This window comes from Egretta garzetta, unplaced genomic scaffold (assembly GCF_000687185.1).
Source record: "Egretta garzetta isolate BGI_Z169 unplaced genomic scaffold, ASM68718v1 scaffold448, whole genome shotgun sequence".
Taxonomy (NCBI): domain Eukaryota; kingdom Metazoa; phylum Chordata; class Aves; order Pelecaniformes; family Ardeidae; genus Egretta; species Egretta garzetta.
The window spans coordinates 2,627,302-2,652,082 of NW_009260497.1; the positions used below are offsets into that span (position 1 = coordinate 2,627,302).

The 24,781-nt window shown below is 51.1% G+C and overlaps 1 protein-coding gene across 1 annotated transcript; it reads left to right on the forward strand.

Moving 5' to 3' along the window:
- The first annotated feature begins 2,791 nt into the window (after positions 1-2,791).
- On the forward strand, positions 2,792-24,781 carry LOC104131293 (high density lipoprotein binding protein). Its single transcript, XM_009644452.2, has 27 exons — positions 2,792-2,884; positions 3,394-3,506; positions 4,439-4,593; positions 5,151-5,366; positions 7,393-7,599; positions 8,074-8,289; positions 9,118-9,324; positions 9,538-9,645; positions 10,198-10,302; positions 10,766-10,844; positions 11,575-11,714; positions 12,027-12,131; positions 12,382-12,495; positions 12,820-12,906; positions 13,069-13,200; positions 13,472-13,690; positions 14,441-14,662; positions 14,892-15,110; positions 15,802-15,940; positions 16,661-16,815; positions 17,448-17,552; positions 18,259-18,393; positions 18,971-19,114; positions 19,302-19,487; positions 20,898-21,014; positions 21,467-21,595; positions 22,349-24,781. The coding sequence occupies exons 2-27, from the start codon at positions 3,431-3,433 to the stop codon at positions 22,433-22,435; spliced, it is 3,804 nt and encodes a 1,267-aa protein (XP_009642747.1). The 5' UTR covers positions 2,792-2,884; positions 3,394-3,430; the 3' UTR covers positions 22,436-24,781.

A 24,781-nucleotide genomic window follows, 5' to 3' on the forward strand; every position in this document is an offset into this window, starting at 1 on the left:
ACAGGGGATGGGTCAGGTGCGAGCCTGGCTGTGTCTGTCACGCAGGTTGCGTTGTGCCCTCGGATGTGACACTTCAGGGATCGGTGCGAAGGGAGAGACTCTGTCCCGCCGCACGGCAGCTGTCTGCCCACACGACCCCTCCAAAATCGAGGGGTGGCTGGAAGAGCACGTCGATTTTCAGAAAGGAAGCGTTTTGATGTGTGGCCGCTCATCCACCAAGGGATCACCCTGCCCCGCATGAACATCTGACAGAGGACGGCGGCTGCTGCAGCCAGCCCAGCCCTGTTGCTGTGTGCAGTCCTAGCCACGTCTGGTTTTACTTACCTTGATTAACGAAATGCTAATATTTTTATTAAATACAGTTTTTAAATAATGCGTAACTGACATTTCTGTCCACAGTTCTGATTGTATTGGCAGTGGAGCTCACAGCTTTGCTTTTGTTTCTCTTCATCCGAATGTTTCCTATGGGCTTAGGTCTGGCCCTTGCTGGAGGTTATTTTTAGGATGATTTCGTGCTCTTTAAGTGCTCTCTAAACTTCTGAAACTTCTTTTGCCCCACAAAGCCGGTGCTACAGATGGTGTCTAAGCTAGGCAGTTTAAAACCTGTTGGCCCAGTCAGCCGCTCACTAGTGTGACGTAGCTGTAACCTCAGTTTCAAAACCTGAGGTGGGAAGTTGAGGCGGTGTAGGCTCCAAATGCGATTCCTGAGCTTTTGACATTACATTTAAAATACCGTTCCAATGGCTGCCTCCAATTTTGGCCAGAGATGAATCCCCGAGGCCTACAGGATACCAGATGTTTGGGGTTACTGGAGATGAAGAGCGTTTGCTCTTAGCTTGCTGTAGGGGTGACGAAGCAGAAATTCATACGGGTAGATGCTGCCCTTCGCTTTCTCTTGGAATGCTGAGCTGTTCTCTGAGGCGGAGGCTGCAAGGAAGATCTCTGCAGCTGGTGCAGACACAGTGAAACCAGCAGCTGCACCTGGAGGTTGTGGCTCTCGGGCAGGCCCTATATTGGGTGCCTTCCACTGACTTCTCACCTTCCCCCTCCTCCCATAAGGAGCAGAGCACATGCAAGATGAGCCAGGTGCTGCTTTCCCCAAGAAGTGAGAGCTATAAGTGCACATGCGCCGTTAGCGAGGCTCTAGCCACAGCTTGGCAGCTGCTTGTGATGTCCAGGATGCTTCTCACTCCTGCACGTTCCTAATTGCAGCTTTGCCGTGAGGTAGTGGCACCCTCAGTAGTGACCCAGTGGGCTGGGCTGGAGGAACCGATGGTTGAGTCTGCCAGCCAGCACAAAATAGCCTGGGACCGCTGCTGTGCCGCTAATGCGCTTCCCTTGGTTCTGCGGCAGCTTGAGCCACACAGTTGCGTACCACGGACGTGAGCCACGTGTCACACCGTGGCGTAACCATGGGCAGCCAGGAGAGCTCAGCTGTTTCTCTGAGATCAGGTTACTAGCCACCCTTTCGTGTGTACGAGCAAACGCCTCGCCGCTGCGCGGTGCTTCAGGCAGCGTGGCTGGCCGTCCTGGTGGCTGCCACCCCATAGCAGCAGCTTGTTACAGCATTAATTGCAACTTGATCTCTGTTGATTTGATGGCGCAGGTGGTGGTGCCGTGTGCCTTGTGGTGTTGAAGTGGGGAAAAACACCCCAGCCTTCGCTGAGCGCAGATCAGGCCTGTATGACCCTGTTGTATTACTGCTCTCCTTGTCCTTCCCTCCTTCTGCCTCTGTCACCTGCCCTCACTGTGTCACAACGTAAGCGTGATGTGAGACACCACGTCAGCGACGCTGTAGTTTTGGGAGTCTTTTCTGGTGCATTGGGAGGTCAGAAAGGGCAACTGTCAGTTTACTGAAAAGCATTCGAGTTTGCTGTTCGGAAGAACGTTGGAGCAGCCCTGCAGGGGCTGTGTGGGAGAGGGACCTCTCCCACCATGAGCAGCCAGGGGCACTGGATTTTAGGAGGGGGTAAGCCCTGCAAGCGCATGCGTAACCACTGGGGGGAATGCAGGTGCAGGGAGCTGTGATACATCTGGCACAGTGTGTACTGTACGGGCCTTCATGCTTCTACTTACATTCCTAAACACTTGTTCAGTGAATCTGCAGATCCAGGTACAGGAAATGTAACCCCCCCCACCAGCAGCGTATATTTTTTCCTGGTCCCATCGTGTGTAAAATAGCCCATGTAAACCAGCACGGGTTTTATTCTTCCGACTTGCAGACTTAGGCCTGGAGACAGAGTTCAGTGCCCAGTGCACGATCTTATTACAATACAAACTGAGGAGGTGGACTAGCCAGCAGCTGCATGTGGATAGCCCGGAGTGTTTGCCATGGTTTGTGAGGATGTCTGTGTTGATTCACCCAAGTTCCACTGAACTACATTCCTAACTTCTGACTGATGGCAGTGGTGTTGGCGGGTTGTCAGGTTGTTAGTCTCCTCTGACTAGATGTTGATGCTCTTGCTTGCAACCCCGAAATTTCATGTCTATCTTGCACATCTGTTACTAATTGACTGTATTTTTGCCTGATACTGGGTGACTGCTCTTGTAGCCCGGGTGGTGAAAGAGTGGCTACCCCAGGCTTCCTGCTGCGAGGTGTGAGCAGACAGTGGTGCTACCTGTAGCTCCAGTAAAACATGACAGGTAGAGTATGGTGAGATGTGACTCAGTATGAGAATGCTTTGGATAGGGTGCAAGTTTGACAGACCGTGCAGGTGGTGCTCTTTTGGAAGTTACAGTGACAGGGGTGTCATGTTTTCCTGTTGTCTTGGAGCAGTAGCATAAATTTATTTTTTTTTTTTTTTTCCCCTACAAAGCAAAAGCTGGCAGGCTGACGAACGGGCAGCTTACAGGACGGACTCTCTGGCTACTGACCATTTAGCTGGTAAGTTCTTGCTTTGGGACAGCCAAAGATATTGCTGTTGCTGAGCTTGCTTATCAGAGTGGCTTTCTGAGTTAGCGGGAGTTCAGACACCTCAATAAACCTTCTTCAGGAAGAGGCAGCATCCTGGGCCCTTTTGGTGTTCTCCCCAGGGTTACACGATGATCTTGGACTGACCTTCCAGACCTTTGGACACTCATTTAAAAATTGCACGCCATTAATAAATGATACATTCATTAGTGGCCCCCTTTCTGGTGATGTTCTTAGATTGCACATCCTTTGCCTTTTTATTGAGGAGCTCTGGTTTTGGTGACCACTGTGCTGTGAGGAAATATCCCCCCCAAGTCTCTGTCTGCTTCAGCAAGAGAACTGGGCAGCTGTCTGGCACCGTAGGTGCTTTTCAAGAGGCTGCCTGGAAACAGGCTCAGCAACACGTGCTTTGTCTTCCTGGAGTGACTTCTGTGCATCTCGAACGGTGTTGGTGATGGTGCTGCCACCTCTGTCTCTTCCAGTGGCATACCCGGATTGTGTGTGGGTGGGAAGTCGACAATGAGCTCCGTGGCAGTTTTGACCCAGGAGAGCTTCGCTGAACACCGCAGCGGCCTGGCTCAGCAGCAGGTGAAAGGTGAGAAAACATAGCTGAGTTCCTGCGGTATGCCTCTCCGTACGGACTGCACGGGCAAGGTTCCTTGCCGTTACCCAAGCTCGCTCCAGGCACCCAGTTCCCCACAAGTGTGCAGATATTGCATTCTCCATTCCTAGAGTGGTGGCCCACCAAACTCTGGCTTTCCACCAGCAGCAGCACAGTGGTGATGCTGCACGGTGCAGAGCCAGGAGGAGGCAACCCTCAGATCTCCATAGAGCTCTGGCTAGCAGTACTGTCAGCTGTGGGTCGGGGCACGTGCAGGAGTGGGGCACTGGGCTACAAGAGAGCCTCATGGGATCAGTGTGCTGGGCTGCCGTTTCCTTTCTTTGCTCAGCCAGGTGCTGGGGAAAGTCAGTATGACTGTATTAACTGACTCACTGATGGGTTTTGGCGCCCATCCTCCAGCTGCCAGCTGGCCCACTTGGCACGGCCCAGTGCACAACTGAGTCAAACACAAGGTACAGGCTTTCCCTGGACTCTGCCCTAACTATAGCGCTTCTCCCTGCCTTCCTCCTGGGTGTATGTTCGTCTTATCCCCTTCTGGCCTACAGCCTTGCTCTGTTCCTTTCACTTGTTTCTGCTCAGGCTGTTCTCCCCTAATTAAGCGGCTCTTGACAAAGTTAGCAGTAATGTGCTGTTTGCTGCCACCATTCACTTGCACATTCACTGCCTGCGTCCATAGTGCCTGCTCAGACAAGGCTGGTTGCTCATGGCACCTACCGCAGTCTGTGCTGTGGTCAGTTGTGCTCCGGGCTTGGCTGCTCCACAAGCATAACTGTAACAGGATTAATAGTAATGCACAAGTCATCTGCTCTCCCTTGTTACTGGTGCCTCAATACAATTGCACTGCCTATGAATAGGGGCATTTCTGCAGGGAGAGCATCTCATTGACCCTGTTTGTCTCACCCCAGTTACAGCTTTAAACTCTGAAGAAGAGAATGATCCTCCAACCTACAAGGAAGCCTTCCCTCCGCTCCCTGAGAAAGCACCATGTTTGGAAGCTGCCCAGGAACCTGCTGGGCCTTGGAGCAAAATCCGACCAATAAAGGCTTCTGTCATCACTCAGGTGGGTGGGAGTGGGTGTCTTACCTCCCTCCTTTACCTCCCTCCAAAACGTAGATGAAGTGAAGCTTTCCCTGGAGTATGAAATCCTTAGTGTGTCAGACTGGCAGCCTCTTTGCTGTACTTTCCCCTGGGGCATGAGGATGACTGCAGCTGGGAGCTAGGACTGCTCAGGAAGGGAGGGATGTGTTGGATAAACGGACCAGAAAAAGCTCTGCATCCGTGTTCCACAAATAGCTGGAGCAGGCCTGAAGGGAGGATTGCAGAATTCAAGTACTGAGCGCTAATCCATTAAAGTATTCCCCCGTGCCTTAGCACCTTTTGCCGGCCGGACGTACTTCAGGAAGATAGCCGTGTCGGACAGACTGCCTGCCACAGTGTTCTCGCACTGTCCCTGCTTGCAGCTGGGGTCTCCACTGGAAAGGCTGATGGGTTGTACAGACCTGGGAATTTAGTATGCCATTAAAGTCCTGTATGGCAATAAGAGAGGGAGGCATGGTCAATCAAAAGCATACTGACTGCTTGCTGTGCCCTTCTTTTATCTGTCCTGTGGCCAAGCAGGTGTTTCACGTGCCACTGGAGGAGAGGAAATACAAGGACATGAATCAGTTTGGAGAAGGCGAGCAGGCCAAGATCTGCCTTGACATCATGCAGAAGACAGGAGCTCACCTGGAGTTGTCTCTCGCAAAGGACCAGGGCCTTTCAATCATGGTCTCTGGCAAGCTGGAAGCAGTCATGAAGGCTCGGAAGGAGATTGTCGCTCGGCTGCAGACTCAGGTGAGGGCATCTAACTGTTTCGCACTTCATCTTTGCTCTTCCACAAGACTCGCAAATGCTTTGAGACCCTTGGGCGTGTGTGCTTATAAGCCAAAGAGGTGTTATTAGATGACTAATTCAGCTTTGCCATATATTTTCAAAGCACACAATTGGCAATTTGGAATGCAAATGAGGCTTAAAATAGGGTTCAAAGCTAATTACAGGCCATGGTGTTGCATGAAGGGTGGAGTTTGCAATCTCCAAACACTTGAAGTGCAAACAGTGACTTTGTGCTGAGGTGCTGCTGCCAGAGGGGGTGTGGGCCCCTCACACAAAGCTGGTAGTAGTGTGTGAGAACGGGACTATGCTTTCTCGAACGTCCTTCAGAGGAGAACGTGGAGGGATGGGAGAAGGAAAAATAGAGAAGAGGAAGTCCTGGCGAAAGCTGAAAGGTTCAGGTCAGGGCTCTGGATTGTGTAACTCAAGCCACACTGGTAAGGAGCCACAGCCCCATTGTTTCAGTTGCTTCTCCTTTCAGTCCTCTAGGTTTTGATTTCTTACCTTCAGATTCTTGAGTTCCTAATCAAGATGGTAGTCGTCATCAGGATATATGGCAGCCAGGTGCCATAGTGTGTTTTAAAGTGTAACATCAAAGGTAGTTAATGCAGTAGTTAATGCCATGTCTGCTTAGTGCTCTTCAGCCCACGTCATACCCTGCCAGACGGAAGAGAAAGGGACAAACCCTACATAACGTGTATCTGAAAAAAATAGTTCAGGTCATACTGCCACAGCTACATGACCCACTGTCGTCGAATAAACCTCCTGCTGCCCTGGCCCCAGATCTGAAAGGTGCCTCTGTATTGCAGCTTCTCCTGGGCATGTACAGGGACACAAAGTTGAAGAGTCACACCAAGTGATCTTTTTTGATTTTTTTTTTTCCCCCATTGTAGCTCACATTTTAAGTGTCTAATAAATGTTAGTGGTTACTTATTGATATTACATATGGAGACCTGATTGCGGCCATTCAGTGCTTAAAGGGGGCCCAGAGGAAAGATGGGGACAATCTTTTTAGCCGGGCCGGCCGTGACAGAACAAGGGGTGATGGTTTTAAACTAAACCAGGGTAGGTTTAGACTGGATATAAGGAAGAAATCCTTTACAGTGAGGGTGGTGAAACCCTGCCACGGGTTGCCCAGAGAGGTGGTGGAGGCCCCATCCCTGGAAACATTCCATGCCAGGTTGGATGGGGCTGTGAGCAGCCTGATCTGGTTAAAGGTGTCCCTGCTCCCTGCAGGGGGGTTGGACTGGGTGGCCTCTAAAGGTCCCTTCCAACCCAAAGCACTCTATGATTCTATGATATTCACAGGGATTGAGAGCATGATAACAATCATAAGCTACCAGGTCAGTAAAAACTTGAGTGAGAAGGGAAGAAGTCAAGAATCCCTGTTACAAACCAGCCTTGTAATGGTAGATTGAGAGAGGCTCTTGGCACCCTTTTTCCAAGAGGGGCCTTGTAGAAGCAGCCCCAGGAGCAGCATGTGCTACAATGAAGGCACCTTAGCACTTAGTAGCAGTATGCATCTCCTAGCTGTCTGCCTGCTGCAATCGGTTCCTGGTGTTGAATTTCTGTTTCCTAGGAGTCAGGCTTTGTGTGTCTTGCTCCTGTAGCCTTGGCAGCGGATGTCAGAGTTCAGATAAACACCCATGAGCCATCGTCTCTGTTGCTGTCTGGTACTGCTCCAGTGTCTTAGGCTGGAGGATGAGCACCTCCTCGTCTGTGCCTGAAGGCCTTTGCTAATTCAGAGCACTACTCCTGTGCAAACAGAATGGTTTTAAGGGAAAGGTGGGTTTTAGACTCCTGGTATACAGGCACTGTAGATCCAACTGTTCTGGTAGTCCTTGGACAGAACGTGCTGGGAAGGAAGGCACCGTGTTTGCTCCTCAGTGGTACCACTAAGCAGCATCTAACTTGCTTTCCCTGGCTCTCTTCCTGTGGCTCTGCCAGTGCAGGCAAGAGTTCTCACAGATGCTTGATTCCTACATTGCAGGCTTCAGCGACAGTTGCCATCCCCAAGGAGCACCACCGTTTTGTCATTGGAAAGAATGGCGAGAAGCTGCAGGACCTGGAGCTCAAAACTGCAACCAAAATCCAGATCCCACGCCCAGATGACCCCAGCAACCAGATCAAGATCACCGGCACTAAAGAAGGGATTGAGAAGGCCCGACACGAGATCCTGCTTATCTCTGCTGAGCAGGTACTTCAGTACAGTGATCTTTCTCATGGCATTAGCTGGACAACCATTTTGCTTCTCCATGGTATATTAAAAGGTTTGTAGCCACCATGGCCACAGTCAGTGGCCAGTATGTTAGTCTGGACAGAGACGTATACTGTGCCACTGGCTGTATGAGCACCGCTGACAAGTTCTGCAACTTCTGGTTCTCCATTTTGTCCATCTCTGAAGTCAGATAAGCATGTTTTGTCTTTGAAGCAAACCATATTAGGTGCCAGCTGAGATAAGGCAGGAAATCAGAGAGGTGAATATCGTAAATCATCAGCAGCAACAGCAGTATTTGTAGATTGAAAGGGATGGAGATCTACATGCCTGCAAACTGAAAAGGGTGCTTGGGCCAAAGTGTCAAGCAAGACAGCCCTGGGAACGTAGGTGTGTCTGGCAGAGACTGTAATATGGAGGGCAGTTCCCACCGAGGTCTGTTCTGGGCTCTTCCAGGATAAGCGTGCTGTGGAGCGGCTGGATGTGGAGAAGGTGTACCACCCCTTCATTGCTGGGCCTTACAACAAGCTGGTGAGCGAGCTCATGCAGGACACAGGGACGCGCATCAACATTCCTCCACCTAGCGTCAACAAGACAGAGATAGTCTTCACAGGAGAAAAGGAGCAGCTAGCCCAGGCCGTGGCTCGTGTTAAGAAGATCTATGAGGAGAAGGTATGGGTGGTCCATAAAGCTTACTATCTTCCCCCACCTGCTCATAGTCCCTCTTCCCTTCTTGTTCTGCTTTTGAGCATCCTTCTGTTGCATCCTCCTCATGTCAGCTCTGGCTCAGCAGCCCTTACAGTATATGGCCCTGGATCTTAGCACTCCTCACTCAGCAGAGTGGGACTTGGGGTGATACTACCAAAGAGGTGACTGATTTCTCGCTTTGCTGAGTCATGGGAATGAGCAGACCACAAGGAGCTCCTCTGGCTCTTGTTCACATAGGTGCTACTCAGGAGGGATGTGTGAAGCCTGCAGTGGTGGCCAGCTAACAGTATCAAAGTTGCTGCACCAGTAGAAGTTGCTGAAGAGTGAATTTCACTCCAGTTTATTTTCCACAGCCAACATGGCTGTGAATGCCCTTGCTGTGGGTTGTTGGGCTGTTTTTCTTCATGGTTAGGTCTGCATTTGTACCAGTCTGGATTTCAACAGAGATAATCAGCATATAGCCTCGTAGCTGTCGTGGTGCTGCGTTGCAGTACTGCCTGGGGGACAGCTGGGTGTCCAGCCCTGTTGTGCAAGAGCATGTGTATGTCGTCTCTTCCAGGTAGTGTTGCTTGACACAGAACACTAGTTTTGTACTTCACCTGTGAATTTTTGAGTACAAGGCTTTCTGTAGGCAGGGGCCCAAAGGGCGCTAGGGTACTGCAGAACCACTGTGCTCACCTTTGCTTTGCTCTTCCTGGGTGCAGAGTTTCACTGCACCTTGTGCCTCTTCCTTTCGCTCTTGTCTTTCCCTGCCCCCTTGTGATTGATGCCCTGGTGCCTCTGACCCTACAGAAAAAGAAGACTACTACCATTGCAGTGGAGGTGAAGAAGTCCCAGCACAAGTATGTCATCGGCCCCAAGGGGAATTCCCTGCAGGAGATCTTGGAGAAAACTGGAGTCTCTGTCGAGATCCCACCCACTGACAGCAGCTCGGAGACGGTGATACTGCGAGGCGAGCCTGAAAAGCTTGGGCAAGCATTGACTGAAGTCTATGCAAAGGTACTGACGAGATGGGCTGGGCTTTCTTCGGAAGTTCCATACAGATACATCCGTGAGCACCCACAGGTGGAGGGGGGTGGTCTCTGTTGGGCTGTTAAAGATGCAGGTTAGAGGTCAATACTGAGGGTGCAGCATGGGAATTGGAACTGAATTTTTGTGAAGACCTCTTCCAGTCTGCCCATCAGACAGCTTCACTGTTTTTCTGTCTCTCAGGCCAACAGTTTTACCGTCTCCTCGGTCTCTGCCCCCTCTTGGCTTCATCGTTTCATTATTGGAAAGAAAGGACAAAACCTGGCCAAAATAACTCAGCAGATGCCAAAGGTATGGATGAGCTTGTTAGCCTAGCACCCTCTGATGTAGAATGTGGTTTAATCCAGATCCCTCTGTAGAAGAGAGAAATGTATTAGTGTGGATAAAACCAGGGGTGAAATGACACAGCTTTTAAAATTAAGGGGAGCATCTCTTTTCCTGCTGCAAACACTACTCATCCTGTGTTATTCTTGTGGATGGAGTCCTTCAAAGGAAGCTTTATGTGGTACTATTTTGAGAATTGATGTAGTAGGATGCCTGCAAATGCTGACTTCAACAAGGCTTTGCCCTGGTGAGTTAGGTGATGTCTAGAGAAAGGCTGGGTGAGTAACTTCTCCAAAGCCCTTGCAGACTCCAGGACAGCACCAAAGCCTTGGGCTGTAGACACTGTGATACAGCCCGAATTTAAGTTAGCTACTTCTAAAACCATGGGAATGATGTGTGTACGCTGTGGGAAGGAAACCATGTCTTAGTGGCAGGGATTGGTGGTATATGCCTGACTAACAGCATTGACCTGGCTTGTATCTTGGAAGATTTTTACTGGATTCACTGCTGTGTCTTAAGGTTCACATCGAATTCACTGAAGGAGAGGATAAAATCACTTTGGAAGGACCTACAGAAGATGTGAATGTGGCTCAGGAACAGATTGAAGTCATGGTCAAGGATCTGGTAAGTTCATGTTACTAGTTCCAGTGCATAAGAAAGTGGGGGAAGAAGGGGCAGCAGAGCAAAGACGGTGAGGTGTGTATCACATCCATGTGATGTCTTGACATGCTTACCAGAGCTTGCAAAAGACACGCTGTGTGGCAGATGAAACCCTTGGTTGCAGAGCTTGCCTGTAGCATTCTTAAAAAATCATCAACAGGTCTTAAATCTTTTGATGCAGAGAAGGAAGCATTCTCTCTCAGCTGTAGCTGAAGAGCCATATAAGTCCCTTTAAATGTACCGCAAGCACATTGCTCTCAGCTCAAACCAGAGGAGTGCTTCTGCTCTGCTTAATAGCAGGAGGAGTGCTTGTAGCTGACTACTGGAGAGCCAGTGCCAATACTGGCAGTAGGCAGTTAGGTAGAGCATAGGACAGGAGACGTGGCAGCCTACCCTACCCTACCTAGCCCTATACAATTCTTTATAGATCAACCGGATGGATTATGCAGAAATCAACGTTGACCACAAATTCCACCGACACCTCATTGGCAAGAATGGAGCTAACAGTAAGTAGGGCTCCTTTCTAATCCTTCCTATGCTCGGACTCACCATGTTTCATAGATCATATCAGGGGCTCTGTAGGTCATCCAGTATGCTGCCTTCATCACATTTCCTCTGCTCTTATGAAGTGGTGTTGGCACAAGGAGATAAATGGGCAGCGAGGCCTTGGGGTGACCTTAATGTGTGAAAGTCTTGGGAGGTGGAACAGTGGTGGGGTCACTTTGCCATGTCCTGGAGGAAATTTTTTTGGTTTTTGGTTGGCTGGAGAATTGTCTTTTTTTTTTTTTTTTTTTTTTTTTGAAGTTGCTCTGTGAATTACATTTTAGCAGCTGATTGGGAGGGGTGGAAATCTGCTTGGTGAGTTTCTCCTCAAAAAAAAGAATTTGGGATTAGAAATGAATGATCGTCTTCTGATCTAAATAAATGAATGATCATCTTCTGATCTGAATGTGGCGCTGTTTGGGGAAGAAACAGATGCCTCACTCTGGCAAGAGAGCAGTTGGCTCTGTAGGTGCCACAGCATTTACTTGTGCAGGTTCTTATGTGGCACACACAGATCTGCTCTTGCTGAGCTCCAGGGTGAAGAGGCACGTTCCCCCGTTTCAACTCCACCCCACTGGCCCCTTCTCAGAGGCTGGTTTACTTCTTTAACAGCCTCTGAGCAGTGATTATCAAGGTGCCTTGCTTCCAAGCCTTGGCCTAGCAGACTATGTCACCGCAGTCCTTGCCTTGAAGTTAACAGGATTAAGGACCTCTACAAGGTGTCTGTGCGCATTCCCCCGGACAATGAGAAGAGCAACCTGATCAGAATTGAAGGAGACCCACAGGGGGTCCAACAGGCCAAGAAAGAGCTGCTGGAACTCGCTTCCCGTATGGTGAGTAGGATGTGATGCTTGGGAGGCTGCAGGGTTTGGGCTCCTGTGTTCCCTTGGAACCTTCTGGTGCAAGCGTGTGCCTCTTGCTGCCAAGCACTTGGATCTCGTGACAAGAGCAAGTTCCTCTTCACAGATGTGGTGTTCTATTCCCTTGGATCCCCCTTCTCTGTCAAGCTAGAATGAATTTTGTCTAGAGGAGAAAAGGGGGACAATGCTGGCAAGTAAACTGTCAGGCAAAAAAGGCAGAAGAGCAGTAAATAAAAGTATGTGGCTCTTCTGCTGAACACTCAATGCAAACTCTATTCTCCTCAGGAAAATGAACGCACCAAGGACCTAATCATTGAGCAGAAATTCCACCGGACCATCATTGGGCAGAAGGGCGAGCGGATCCGGGAAATCCGGGAGAAATTCCCAGAGGTAAGGCTTTCTAGGAGATCAGGAATCCAGAGGGGATATTTCCTACTTGGGCAGTAGACACATTGTCACTGAAGTCCTAAATTCAGCAGCTCTGTATTGAGAAGATAATTCTTTTGGCCAGAGGCTGCTAACATGGTTACCCTTTTCCGAATGGGAAAGAGGGTGTGCAGGATCCCCCAACCTTTGCATGTGTCTGACACAGCAATTATTGCATTTGCTCGAGTTGACTACAAATGACCACCTCCTGTAGGTTATCATCAACTTCCCAGACCCTGCGCACAAGAGTGACATCGTCCAACTTAGAGGTCCCAAAAATGAGGTGGAGAAGTGCACCAAGTACATGCAGAAGATGGTGGCAGACCTGGTAAGGGGGCCTTCTGTCTGCTGTTCTCTCCTACGTGCCTGGATAACCCCGGAATAAAGCAGAGCTGTACTGGCTCAGCTAGGGCTGAAACATCTCAAGATGAGGGAGCTGTGGATGCTGTTTTGGCTGGATGCGGGCAGGGGAGTAATACCTGTTATTTAAGGGCTATAGGGGAAGGTCCTTGCCTTTGCTTATTCTTGCAAGTCTCTCGTATAGAGAATTTCATTGGGTCTAAGCCTATTGTCAAAAACCTGTTGTTTCTGTGGTGGGGCCTCGCTTGCCATGACGGTGTAATCTTCAATTCTCCCTTCCTTTCTCCCTTAGGTTGAAAACAGCTTTTCTATTTCTGTCCCCATCTTCAAACAATTCCACAAGAACATCATAGGGAAAGGAGGTGCCAACATCAAGAAGGTGAGATATCTTTCCTGTCTCCTGCTCATTATGGTCACTGCCTGCAGCTAAATCCCACTCACTGTTCTCTCCTGCTCATTGGTGATGTCAAATACAACCTCCAAGGGCTTTTTTCTGACATGGGACACCTCTGACATTATTTTATTTTATCCTTTGTGGCAGATTCGTGAAGAAAGCAACACCAAAATTGATCTCCCAGCAGAAAATAGCAACTCGGAGACAATTGTTATCACAGGCAAGAGAGCAAACTGTGAGGCTGCTCGCCACAGAATTCTTGCCATCCAGAAGGAGCTGGTAAGTGAAAGGATGGGTCTGTTGCAGATGAGGGACTTGGAAGCGTTGGTAGAAGACATAAATACAGAAGTGCTTGTAGTGGGGGAGGGCAGGGAGGAGACAAATGTGAGCATCAGTCTGTTCTTGACTCTTAAACCTAAGTTTGTGGCTGCTCATGTGTCAGCAGTAGAGTCTCAAACCCCTCTAGTCACAGTTCTGTAAAGCTCTTAGCAGTGTGGGCGCAAACATACTTCTGCAGCTTGACTAAGAGCCTGGTACTGTCCTCTCCTAGGCCAACATCACAGAGGTGGAGGTCTCTATTCCTTCCAAACTGCACAATTCCCTCATTGGCGCCAAAGGCCGCTTCATCCGCTCCATCATGGAGGAGTGTGGTGGAGTCCACATCCACTTCCCCACCGAGGGCTCTGGCAGTGACACCGTGACCATCAGGGGCCCAGCCCAGGATGTGGAGAAAGCCAAGAAACAGCTGCTGCACCTGGCAGAGGAGAAGGTGAGCCTTGTCTCTGCCTGCTGGGAAGCTGCTGGCATCCGACAGCCTAATCCTCTTTTGAGGGATTTGATTACAGTTTGGATGATTAAAAGAAAACCATGCCTCCATCCTTGTGACAATGAGTTCTTCCCCCGTGGGGAGAACTGGCTGTAATGCTTCTCTGCCCAGACTGGGGACATACTCAAAGGGTTAAGGCTCCCTGCTCCTGTCGCTGAATGCTGTTGGTATCCACACATTTCTGAAACAGCTTACTCTGTGTATCTCCTCTCCTTTTTTCTTGATCTCTGAATTCCAGCTCCAGTTCTTCCACTTCATTGCATATATCCAGGTTTGAGAACCTCAGGTTACAAGACCTTGCTCTGAGTTGTGACTTGACTGATGGGTCATTTTAAGAGCAAGGAAAAACCCTTTCTTGTTTTCCTGTTGCCTCTGCTGCCTGGCTTGCAGCAGTCAGTTAGCAAATGGTTATGCTGCCTTGTGTGAGTGTCAGACCCTCCTCCCAGGGAAGTCTTTACTGCTCATGTTCTCATCAGTCATGCTGAGTGTAGAGTTAGCTTTTCAGCCCTGAGAACAACTTCCGGGTAGTGTTTTTAATTTAAGGCATCGTATACCTTTGACAGTACGCTGCATCTACCTTGCTCTTGCAACACTGTGTATGTGGGTGCAGGTAATATACCCCATGCTTACTGTTGATGCTGATGTGTATTTTCTATACATTGACATGTTCCCTGGGGATCTGACTCCTTTCAGCAAACAAAGAGTTACACCGTGGACCTCCGTGCAAAGCCAGAGTACCACAAATTCCTTATTGGTAAGGGTGGTGGCAACATCCGTAAGGTGCGTGACAACACTGGGGCCCGCATCATCTTCCCAACCTCTGAGGACAAAGATCAGGAGCTGATCACTATCATGGGAACTGAGGAGGCTGTCAAAGAGGCGCAGAAGGAGTTGGAGGCCCTCATCAAGAACCTGGTATGAACTATTTTTTTCTCCTTTCTTGCTTATCGCTGTAGCAAGATGTAACATCAGTGTGGAGGACCTGCTTGTCCTAAAACCATCTGCTGCCCTTCATGGGAGCTCAGGAAGATCCTCCTCACTATCAGTTGTTGGGGTGAGATTGTAAACTGATTGCTGTTGAGTGCAGCAAACTCATGCTTATCACCAGGACAGTCAGGGTTGACTGACTGTCATCTGTTGGCAGGATAATGTGGTTGAAGACTCCATGGTGGTTGACCCTAAGCACCACCGCCACTTTGTTATCCGAAGAGGGCAAGTTCTGCGTGAGATCGCAGATGAGTATGGTGGTGTGATGGTCAGCTTCCCGCGCTCTGGTACCCAGAGCGACAAAGTCACCCTCAAGGGAGCCAAGGACTGTGTGGAGGCAGCCAAGAAACGCATCCAGGAGATCATTGAGGACCTGGTATGTCACAGGAAAGCTGTTTCTTCTGTACTTTGTTGCTTCAGCAGTGCCCTCCTCAAACCCGCTGTACAGCCAAGCTTTATTTGAACAAGTCCCACAATAGTTCTGGGATTTGAACCTTTGCTGTCAACATGCAGGGTCTGCAGACTTTAGATCCCAGCCTGGGGGATGGCAGCTGGCTGCAAAATGGCAATGCTGCATGAAGGAATTGCCTTCTGTGACCATACTCTTGGGTTTTAGGAGTGGAAATAGGAGACCTTCCTTGGTGTACTTCTAGACATTAGAAGATGGGAGCCTTCTTGTGCCTCTCCACGCCTGGCCTTGGGCAGTGGTTGCTCTCTGAGGTTTCCTGTGCTGTTAGTATTGTCTTGGAAGCAGCCAACTACCAAACCTGTTCTCTTCCTTTCCTTCCTTCTTTATCTTTTTCCTTTCTTCTAATGCTTCCTCCTCTTCAGGGTAATAGAGAGCTTGAGCTTTGGTCTCAGAAGCCTTTAACATCATGGGTTGGAGGCAGCCTTCATTAAGAAATCCTCTGCTAGCTTCTCTGAGAGGGAAGAGTCCAAGAAACATTCAGTTCTTCCCCTGTCAGCAGCTGTTATCTTTTCTAACTCCTCGCTATGTTCATTATGGGTTTCACCTTTCTGGTGTAAAAGAGGCTGCATCACAATAGAGCAACTCTGCTTTCTCACAGGAAGCTCAAGTGACAATCGAATGCACCATCCCACAAAAGTTCCACCGCTCCATTATGGGCCCCAAAGGATCCCGGATCCAGCAGATCACCCGGGACTATGGAGTCCAGATCAAATTCCCTGACAGGGAGGAGAACCCAGGTATGCTCATGGACACGTGTTTGCATGGTAGTTGGTGTGATCAATGAGTGTAGTGTAGCCTACACTCCATATCAGTGGAGATATTCTACTTAAAATCTATGGAAAATTGGCCCCAGCTGTTCCCTGCAGTGTCCTTGAATCTGGGTTTAGCATCAGCCTTGCCCTCTTGGGAGGAGAGTACAGATTTAGGAGGTAAATCCCCAGACCTGGGTGTTCTGAACATGTTCTCACCACAGAGCATGGGGAATACGAAGACCTGCCCTAGCAAAAATGGCTCTCGTTGCTGGGTGTACTGAATTCAGCATATCCGGGGCCCCTTGGATGCTCTGGCCTAGCACCAGCCATCCTGCTGTAACATCCCGTGCTGTGCTGGTGAGCTTCCCTGTTGGGGAAGAAACTGCCAGCCTTACTCCTTGCCTCTGCTGACGCCGGAGTGCAGCCTCTGCTTCTTTAGTGCAGTTGCAGACCCTTTCTGTGCAGGCAAAGACAATATCAATGCTATGCAGAGAGGTGTGGAGACTGTCTCGGTGGATGTTCTTGTTCTGCTCATTCCAGGCTAAGCCATGGGAAGCTGCCTGTGCTAGGAGTAACTCTCCATAGCAGTCTGTAGTGTCTGACCTCTTGTGGCAAAGCCCAGGCTGAGCCTGAGGATCTGGAGGGGGAGATAATGAGCAAGGAGAGGGCTCTGTGCGTTTAACACGTGCCTTCCCATGTTTCCAGCCCCTGTGGCAGAGCCAGCTGTGCAGGAGAATGGTGAGGAAGGAGGCGAAGGCAAGGACGGGAAAGATGCAGATCCCAGCTCTCCGAAGAAGTGTGATATTATCATCATCTCTGGCCGCAGGGAGAAGTGCGAGGCAGCAAAGGAGGCGCTGCAGGTACGTGGCTTTCTGAGCCCCTTAGCCCTGTAGTGTAGTGATGCCCCAATGCAAGAAACTCACTGCAGGCTGTAGTGGTGGTAATAAAGACTACTCAGTCAAAGTCGCAATCCAGGTGGTTGCTGATGCTAACTGTGGCGGTGGTCTGTACCTCTCCAGGGAAGTCCTCTGATGGCCCTGATTTAGCCTGGCTGCTTGAATCATAGTGCCTGACCTCGCAATTGCTAGAGCTTGTCAGCGGCCCCAGGTTACTTGCTGTAAAAGTACGACGTGCTTGTTTTATGGAGTGTGGCTGGAAAGAAAGAGTCTGATTGAAGCTGACTCATTCTAGCTTTAGCAGACCTTGCCATGCTCCTCTAGTGATGTTGTCCAAGTCTCTGCTAGACAGAAGCCGAGGATATGAAAACAACCTGGCCCCAGAGGTGGAGTTTAACATTGCTTGTTCAGAAAAAACAGTCTACCAACCCACAGGTCATGTTGGTGTTCGCAGCTGTTCTCTCTTACCATACAGTTTGTATCCTGTCTACAGGAATGTACCTCAGTTCAGCAACACGTTCTTTCGGGCAACAATATGGCAAGCTGAACAATGGGAAAAGGCTTTCAAGTGGTAAACTGTGCTCTCTCCCCTGCAGGCTCTGGTTCCTGTCACCGTTGAGGTGGAAGTTCCCTTTGATCTTCACCGTTACATCATTGGCCAGAAAGGAAGTGGGATCCGCAAAATGATGGATGAGTTTGAAGTAAGTTGTTGCCCTTCCTCCCATCTCCTCTGTCCTGGAGAATCTGTAAGTGACCGTGTTTGTGGTCATGGCAATCAGTTTCGACATACTCGGGAAAGGTCCTGAGTGGCTTGACCATGGAATACAGGCTCTGTAATAAGAAAATGAGACCTGTGTGATGTAGTCCCTGGCTCCAGGGCTCGGTAGGTTTCGTGCTGAAGCTGTACAATTGGTATCGATGCTGTGAGCGTTGTAGGACTTGTTTGGTGCCTACAGGGATTCATCACCAGTGTGAGAGTTGTTTTCCTCCTAGGCAATGGGAAACAGCTCTGCTGTGCCTGCCCATTCAGGAGAATTCCCCAGAAGCCCCCAGGGACTCAAGGCTGATGCAGGTTGACTGCAGACAGCACTATTGAACATGAATTTGTTTCCTAGGCTGGCACAGGGGATGCTGGGGGCTGAAGCCCTGCAGCAAAGCAATCTGATGTAGACAATGGCTGAAGAAACAGGGTTCTATTCAAAAACCACCTAGACACCATCCCAGGCAACTGACTCAAGGTGGCCCTGCTTGAGCAGGAGGGTTGGACCAGACAACCCACAGAGGTCCCTTCCAACCTCAACCGTTCTGTGGTTCAGGCTGTCTGGGCGGGAGCTGGTCTTGGCGGTAGGGGAGATCAGCGAGATGCCAACCTGCGATACAAAATGATAATGGCTACTTGTTACTCAGGTGAACATCCAGGTCCCTGCTCCTGAGCTGCAGTCGGATATCATCACCATCACTGGGCTGGCTACCAACCTGGACCGTGCCAAGGCCGGGCTGCTGGGAAGGGGGAAGGAACTGCAAGCTGAACAAGAGGATCGGGTAAGGCCTGTGCCTGTCCTTCCTCCTTCCAGCCAAACAAGGCTTCAGCCTCTGGGTCCTCCTTCCAGAAGTTGTGCAGACTCCTGGAACCCCTCTCCTTCTGAGAGACCCTGCACATGTGGAGTGCTCATAAGTGCGTTACCCAAACGTAATCCATTTAGAGTGAACAGACAGGATTTTTGGGATTTCTAAAAAGGTAATTTTGGACTGCCCAGGGCTCCTATCACACCTTCATGTACCTTCAGCACAGTGCAGGGTGGGAACCTCACTATGCTAGAAGTCTCTTTGTACCTATTCTCATTGAATCCTTGTCACAGCTCTGAATAAACAGGTGAGGGATGAGTTGGATGTTGTTTGCTGCTCATAGTTCCCTGCTGAGTTAGGCGAAAGTGCAAGGCAGCAGATGGATGTCCTGGGTGCTCTTCTGTAGCCACATATACTCAGGCATGACCCTGCAGAATCTGTTCTGTGCATCTCAGAAGCCAGAAGGAAACGACTGAGTGACTTGGATGGACATCAGTGGACCAGCATGGTGTGTTCCCTGCTGTTGTATCTCACTCTGCTTCTCCTGTTCCAGGCCTTGCGAAGCTTCAAGCTGACAGTCACTGTGGATCCCAAGTATCACCCTAAAATCATTGGGCGGAAGGGAGCAGTGATCACCCAGATACGCACAGAGCATGAGGTCAACATCCAGTTCCCTGACAAGGATGATGAAAGCCAGGTGAGGGGTCGGAGGGGTGCAAGGAGGGCTTGCTGGTTGTCTCTGAGCATAGGAAGAACAGCATCTTCTCTAAGGCTCTGATCTCCCTGTGCTGTCTTTGCTAAGGGAGGGTAAAAGGGATTAGCAGGGAGAAGGCTTGCTCAGCTGCTCATGAGGCTGGTCTCTCACAAGTTTCCCTGTGCCCCAGGCCCAAGACCAGATCACCATCACTGGCTATGAGAATAATGCCGAGGCTGCCCGGGATGCCATCATGAAGATCGTTGGTGAGCTGGAGCAGATGGTTTCTGAGGATGTGACCCTGGACCATCGTGTTCACGCACGCATCATTGGTGCACGTGGTAAAGCCATCCGCAAAATCATGGATGAGTTCAAGGTGAGTGGTGGGGCGATGCAGCACAGACTGGGCTGGGCCTGGGTGGCCAGTGGTGCCGCTTGCTCCTGTGCTAAGAGCTTGGTAGCAGCTTGATGCTAGGGGCTGCATTCAGGAATGTGCAGCTCACGTCCTGTGGTCCTTGTGTCTTGTGCCTGTTGAGCACCTTCAGCTGGAACAGGCACAAAAGAAAAGCCAGTGCTGTCCTGCTCACCTCCAGCTCTGTCACCACAAGCATCTGAGCAGAATTCCTGGGCCAGGGCACCCTGGTAGGCCCTGGGCAGCTGGGCTATCTGGAAACCACAGCCAGGCACCAGCTGAAGCATCCCCACGTGACCTATGAGCCACCCTTCTCCTGGGAGCCGGGCAGGGAGGAGCCTGAGCCGGAAGAGGAACCTGGAGATGGGTCCTTGGTGCTCTGGGTCAGCCCTGCAAACAGTGCTGAGCTCTGTCCCTCTCTGCAGCCCTTTTAGTGGGTTTCTTGCAGACAGGGTCCCTGATGGTCTTCAGGGGGAAGGAGGTGGTTATGTCTGGAAGTGGATAGCCAGGCCTATTGCTGGGCGGCTCTGGGAGGGGGCTGTGCCCAGACCCCCTCAGCTTGACCTCAACTCTAGGAAATCCTCTGGATTTCTTCATCTCTCTAGGCCACTGTTGATTCCCTTGGGTTTGGGCATCTTGACACACTCAGGGCTCCAGATTTAGCAAAGTCAGCTGGCCCTGGGAAGGGCAGAGACCTTTTCCCCGGCTGTGTGTGGCAGTAGCAGCGTGCCTTACTACAGGGGCAGTACCGAATGTGAATCCAGAGTGATGAGGCTTTGGAGACTGGCATCTTGGCTGGGCTCATTTGTTCGGATAAGCTGTTTGGTTCCCAAATGAGCAGCCTTTGGTTTTGGTCCTGTCTTGTGTGGCTTCCCTGCGCCCATCTGGAAGGCAAGCTGTCAGGAGAGCTCGATGGCTGTGTATGGGGTACACTAAGCCAGCTCCATAAAATGATTGTCAGCCAGGATGACTCTATCTGTGGAGGAGACAGAAAGCGTATTGTGCTTCACACTAATGGCTTGATGTTGAAGATGCTTGCAGCAGTGTGAGGACGCTGTCTGGAAATGCAGCCCTCTTCTACCTCTGCTGCAAGTGCTGCACAGAAAGTGGGCCTCTGGGCAGTGAGAACAGCAGGAGCTGCTGGAAGATGGGTCATTACCCCGGACTCTTCTGCCTTCCTTCACGGGGTAGCCAGGCAGGCTTCAGGGCCAGGTATATTCCAGTATGCCCCCCAGCATCTAAGCTAGGGACAGACTTGCGGCAAGGAACAGATCAGGGCTTTTCTCTTCTATAAATCTAATGCCGAGGGTCATGGGGAGTCTGTGGCTCTTCAGATGTGCAGGTCTAAGTCCTGTCCTGTCCCTTGCGTTGCAGGTGGATATTCGCTTTCCCCAGAGTGGAGCTCCTGATCCCAACTGTGTGACTGTGACGGGACTCCCTGAGAACGTGGAAGAAGCTATCGATCACATCCTGAACTTGGAGGAGGAGTATGTAAGTGTTCAGCAAATCTGTGCAGGGGCTTAACAAGGATTTCCTCTGCCACAGAGCTAGATGTCTGAAGTATCTCCCTGTGGTATTTTCTACCACTACGCTGGAGAACTCGAGCCCTGTGCAGGCGGCAGTCAGCCCTCATCTGCAACCATCCCTCAAACCAACTGGGCGCGGAGCCCCAGGCTGTGCTCTGCGAAGCAATGCAAGAATGGGCCCCGTTGTCCAGAAGGGGACAGTGAATGAGGATGCTGGGATGCCACCAGGCTGTGCACGTGTTTGCATCAGTTAGGAGTTGGTGGCCCTCAGACCAGTGCAGAAACACTGCGTTCGGTCACTGTAGAACAGGCTGGTGACCTTGGACAGGTTGCAGCATGGTGAGATGGGGGGAGGTGTGTTACACCAGTTTGAGGAACTATCAAGGTCCCCCCCCTAACTGAGCCATGTCACTGCAGCTTGCAGATGTTGTGGACAACGAGGCAATGCAGGTGTACATGAAGCCCTCTTCACATGAAGAGTCCAAGGCCCCATCCAAGGGCTTTGTGGTGAGAGATGCCCCCTGGGCCACTGTCAACAACGAAAAGGTGAGTCCTGCTTCTGCTGTGGGCCTGGGGGCACAGGGAGTGTAGCACCCTCTGCCAAGGACCTGCCTGGAGGTCTAGCCCTCCTATCTCAGCTGGGGAAGCAGAGCACGCTCCCTCCCTTGGTGGCAGAGAAATCAGTGAAGGGCCCTCGTGCTCTTTGTGGCCTGTGCAAGCTGAGGGCAGGCCTAGGCTCTGTCTCTCCAGCTTCCAAAGCACTGCTATCTCCTTCTTCCAGACGTCCTGCCCACACTGACTACCCCACTGTGGAGCTGCTGGGGAATGAGGGACCCCTACTAGAAAGTGTCCTGCCAGGTCCTGTTGTTTTTAGGAGTAGGGCCGGGGCCCTGGGACTTCTGACTCTTCTGCTGCAGCACAGAACCAGCTCAATGTTTGCAGCTGTGTTCTGGCTGGGAGCAGTGAGCTGGAACATGTGGCAGCTCTGTCCTCAGCTGCCCCGGTGCTGCTGCAGGACTGGCCTGACCCCGCTCCGGTGACTGAGTTACTGAGGTTGGACCCCCGGAGCCCTTGATTTGATCCGCCTGCCATTTGCTCCTATCTGCACCCTCCTAAATGTCGTCTCTAGATGGCTTGACCCTCCACCCTGGGCAGTCCTAAGGACAATAATGATCCTTTTCGCCCCTCGCCCATGGTCTGTGCCCATGGGACATCAGAAATGCTGCTTAGCTCAGGGGCACGCCGTGCAGGTTTGCAGCAGGGCAGGAGCTTAACTTGTTCCCTTTTTGTTTGCTCTAGGCCCCTGATATGAGCAGTTCTGAAGACTTCCCCAGCTTTGGGGCTCAAGTGGCCCCCAAGACTCTTCCCTGGGGACCCAAACGATAATGACCTGGAAGCAGAAACATCTCCTCCAGCCCGCTGACCTGACACTAACCTGCCACAAATACCTGTCTGAAATCTGACCCAGCGGCTGGAGCACAAGTCAATTGCCCCAAGAGGTCTCCTAATGGTGTCTGGAGTGCTAGACCCCATCCTGCTCCCCTCAGCTATCACCGTGGCTAGGACCCACCCTCATCTCTTGATGGATATTCTTTCCTCCTTTGGAACAAGACTTCCACTCAGATTCAAACACTAAATGTGCGTGGTTTTGTTAGACACTTCATAATTGACTCAAAGTGGCTAAGATTTGCGGCTTCCCAAGCGCTAGCAGAGCAATCTGCTCTCTTGAGCATGTCTTACTAGGCATTCTCGCCTTCATTAGGAGACCTCCTTTACTGTGGCTAGGAATCGACTTCCTGTCTCATGACCTCAGGAAATAAATTTCCTTGACTTTCTAAAGCCAAAACGTTTGCCCTCTTTCCTTTGTGTTTATCCCAGGCCTTACCTTACCTTTGTAGAGTGCAATCAACTTTTTTTCCTTTTAACTGCCAAAAATTCATTTAATGCTGATAGCTGACTGTGGGGAGAGCTTAAAATAATCTAAAAGGTCAGAAACGTGCTTTTTAAAGGAACAAAACCTTCAATAGGCTGTAGAGGCAGCAGAGACGGAAGGGACCAGAAAAACATACGGCTACCCTGGTCAGGTAAACACCTCGGAGTGCGGCGCAGCGCGATGTGAGCGCGCCCCTGCGCCACACCAAGCACAGCCCCAGCCCGCATGCTTGACGAGTCTTCCAGCGCCTGATGACAGACCCCGCTCCTAGTTCCCCGCGTACCCTCGTTCGCCCTTCCCAACAGCCCACAGTGTGAGCAGGCAGGCGAGCCAGCACGTGACAATATCGCCGGATGGGACAGATGGGGGTCGCCCCGGGTGGCTGCGGTGGCATGGCCCAGGAGAAGCTGGTGGGAAGCATGGCCTTGAGAAGCTGTAGTACCCTGCTAGCACTGCAGCATCTAGGCACGGGCGGTAGGGACACCTATTGCTGTTGCCTTCTTTCTACCTCAGAAGTCAGTACGATGGTGGCCTCTCAGCGTGAGTGGGTAAGGAGCTGCTCCAGCTTTTGCCCTGGCACCCAGAGCAGAAGTGTGGAGGAGAAGCAGGAGGAGCCTTTTGTCCCCAAGCAGCTGTGGGAGCTCCTCAGGAGGGAAGCTGGCGGTGAGGCAGGCTGTACATCAGAGAGAACATAGGACAGATAGAGCAGAGCTTGGCCCCCAGGCCATAGGCACAGCCTTGCCGCAGCCCTCGGCTGCAGAGGTGGTGAGCCAGGCTTCTGCTCTGATGGCACCAGGGGGCTGATGGTGTGCGCCAAGCCCTCCCCGAGGCCTCCATCGTATGGGCAGTAGGGGGTGATCCATGCTCTGTACCCTGGGCTGCTTGCACCCAGGCCCTGCCACAGCTTGCTCGAAGGGGGCTATGTCCAAGCTCCTCCAGCCAGTCAGAGGAAAACCCATGTCTTTGTGGAGGGAGGCAGGGAGCGTGGGGTTTCTGTCTTCTCTCCTTGCCCTGCCTCAGTCCTACAGAGGTTGTAGTCTGAGCCATTCCTCTATCCCAGCTGCTTTAGCTCTTGGACAAGCAGGAGTCCCTAGCCTCTCTTCCCTAGTGCTGCTTACGGAGCAAAGGCCGAAACCTCGGGCGAGCTGAGCCCAGCGTTCTTGCCTTTCCCTCTGTCCAGCAAGCCCGATGTACTGACGCTTCTCCCTTCCGCACCAGCCCCTCTTGGAAGAGGCTGCTATGCAGGAGTTGAACCAAAACCTCACGGTGCTCTCCTTAAGTCGGAGAAATGACCGAAGCTGACCACGGCCCCTTGCAGGGCACCTGGCTGCCCCCGGAGGACACGGGAGACAGGGTGGCTCAGGCAGAACAAGGGTGGCACCCTTGCATCCGTGTCTGTCAGAAAATGGTGATTATCCCTGTAGCTTAGGTCTGTCCTATGTCACCAAGCCTATTGCCCCCCTCTTCCTCTTTATGCCCCCGTGCCCTCACCAGTTGCACAGCGAGGCTTGAGTTACATTTGGGGCACCACCCTCCGGGCTCGTGCCCCAGAGCCCGACCCTCCACTCTAAAGAAGGTCATGAAGTGATTGTACCTAGTACTGTCCCCCACCACCCTCCTTCCGCAGCAGACTGTGGCGTGTGTCCATTTCCTCTCTTTGATGTCTTCCATATTGTACGTTTCCATAGCAATGATCCCTTGGCCTTAACTTTGGAATTTGGAGACTATATGCAAACATGTAAAAAGGCTCATGAGTATGGATGACACTGGAATTTTATAAATTCTAAAATAAAACCTGA